Source organism: Scomber japonicus, chromosome 12, assembly GCF_027409825.1.
Source record: "Scomber japonicus isolate fScoJap1 chromosome 12, fScoJap1.pri, whole genome shotgun sequence".
NCBI classification, from domain to species: Eukaryota; Metazoa; Chordata; class Actinopteri; order Scombriformes; family Scombridae; genus Scomber; species Scomber japonicus.
Window position 1 is genome coordinate 30,083,621 of NC_070589.1, and position 2,500 is coordinate 30,086,120.

At 43.0% G+C, this 2,500-nt stretch overlaps 1 protein-coding gene across 1 annotated transcript in view; it reads left to right on the plus strand.

Moving 5' to 3' along the window:
* LOC128369736 (receptor-type tyrosine-protein phosphatase N2-like) overlaps positions 1-2,500 on the plus strand; it is a 158,011-nt gene that overhangs the window by 128,889 nt on the left and 26,622 nt on the right. Inside the window, exon 10 of the mRNA XM_053330812.1 lies at positions 2,329-2,382. Within this exon, the coding sequence (XP_053186787.1) occupies positions 2,329-2,382 (54 nt within the window). The remainder of the gene's footprint in view (positions 1-2,328; positions 2,383-2,500) is intronic.

Consider the following 2,500-nt stretch of genomic DNA (forward strand, 5'->3'; position numbering starts at 1 on the left):
TTTTTTTCTAAAGTTTCCAGGAAAATGTGTTTACGATGAGGATTTTAGGAAGAGACAAAAAAAAAAAAACCCAAAAAGGATGAAACATGAATGACCATAAAAACTTTCAGTTCAATAAGAAAAGAAAAAAAAGTGAATCATCAGCTCGGCAACTCTCTCTGGTTTCTCCTCTCTCCTTGAGTAGGTGATGCATTATGGATCACACACACACACACACACACACACACACACACACTCACACACACACACACACACACACACACACGATCACAGTACCTTTACATAATACCTTCCTTCCTGCTGAATATTGTTATGTAGAGTTTTCACCATGAAATAGAATCAGAGATGATTTCCAGCTGGGATCAAACTCACGGCTCTATGCTTCTCGCTCAGACACCAGCTGGATACGTGTGTGGATCCGCTGGCTTCGATGCATTTTAATGGACAAGGTGTTGAAGAAGTTTTTACGGCAATTTAAAGAAAAAAAAAAAAAAAAAAAAAGGATGTACTGTTTTCCACATGCATAGTTTGAGGAAGCTCTCGACTGTGTTACTTTTTGATGCACATGTGGGAGAAGCAACAAACACAGAGGTAGGAGGGAGGGAAAGAAGGAAGAAAAGGAGGAAGGAGGGAAGGTAGGAGGGTGGAGGAAAGAAAGAGAGAAGGAGGGAGGAAAGGAAGGAAGGAAGAAAGATGGAGGAAGGAAAGAATGAAGGAAAGAAAGAGAGAAGGAAGGAAAGGAGGGAGGGAGAAAGGAGGAAAGGTAAGAAGGAACGCAGGGAGGAAGGAAAGGAGGGAAGGAGGAAGGAAGGAAGGAAAGAGAGATGGATGGAAGGAAGGAAAGAAAGAGAGAAGGAAGGAAAGGAGGGAAGGGGGAAGGAAGGAAGGAAGGAAGGAAAGGAGGGAAGGAGGAAGGAAGGAAGTAAGGAAAAGGTAGGGTGGAGGAAAGAAAGAGAGAAGGAAGGAGGGAGGGAGGAAGGAAAGGAAGGAAGGAAAGAAAGAGAGAAGGATGGAAGGAAGGAAGGAAGGAAGGAAGGAAGGAAGGAAGGAAGGAAGGAACAGTCAAATTTGACCCGGGAGAATGACACAGCTGGGATCAAACTCACGGCTCTATGCTTCTCGCTCAGACACCAGCTGGATACGTGTGTGGATCCGCTGGCTTCGATGCATTTTAATGGACAAGGTGTTGAAGAAGTTTTTACGGCAATTTAAAAAAAAAAAAAAAAAAAAAAAAAAAAAAGGATGTACTGTTTTCCACATGCATAGTTTGAGGAAGCTCTCGACTGTGTTACTTTTTGATGCACATGTGGGAGAAGCAACAAACACAGATGCAGATAAATCTCTCTGTGGAATATTAAGATACAGCAACGTGATGGTTTTCCTCCTCTGAACAGAAGTTGAGTGTACGGCAACGTCAAGACTTGATGAAAAATACATTTTAGGAAGAAAATAATAAGCACTATATTATTCATTTCATTTCAGAATAATGTTGAAAGATCACTTCCTTGTTTTCCTTAAAGTAAATATATTGTTCTTAAAGATGCTATGTGTGGTGTTTTTAAAGGAGCAGTGTGAAGGATTTAGTGACTTCTAGTGGTGAGGTTGCAGATTGCAGCCAAATTAAGAAGGAAGGACAGAAAGGTGGAAGGAAGGGAGGAAGGGAAGGAGGAAGGAGGAAAGGAGGGCGGGAAGGAAGGATCGTAAGGAGGGACGGAGTAAGGAAGGAAGGAAGGAAAAGGTACAGTGGAGGAAAGAAAGAGAAGGGGGGAGGGAGGGAGGAAGGAAAGGAAGGAAGGAAGGAAGGAAGGAAAAGGTAGGGTGGAGGAAAGAAAGAGAAGGAGGGAGGGAGGAAGGAGGGAAGGAAGGAAGGGAAGGAGGAAGGAGGAAAGGAGGGCCGGAAGGAACGAACGAAAGGAGGGACTGAGTAAGGATGGAAGGAAGGAAAAGGTAGGGTGGAGGAAAGAAAGAGAGAAGGAGGGAGGGAGGAAGGAAAGGAAGGAAGGAAAGGAAGGAGGGAGGAAAGAAGGAAGGAGGGTAGGAAGGAAAGGAAGGAAGGAAGGAAAGAAAGAGAGAAGGAAGGAAGGAAGGAAGGGAGGAAATATGTTTAGTGATCTGAATCTTATATAATATGAAATGTGTCCGTCTTTAGTTTCAACTCAATTTTGGTTTCTTTTCTTTAACGAGGTCTGTTGCTGCTGTTCTTGTTATTATTTAAAAAAAAAAACCCACAGAGACGTGATGTACTAAATGATGTGTTTTGTTGTACCTGTGATGTTAACACTGAGCTCTTCTCTTTTTTTCTTTTTCTTTTTGTTCTGTCTTTCACAGGAAAGTTAACAAGTGCTACCGGGGACGCTCGTGTCCTATCATAGTCCACTGCAGGCAAGTATCATCATCACTCACACTGATCCCTCTTATATGTCATGTTTAACTGTTTAACCCTCCTGCTGTCCTCAAGTCAAGGAAGGAAGGAAGGGAGGAAGAAGGAAAGGAGGAAGGG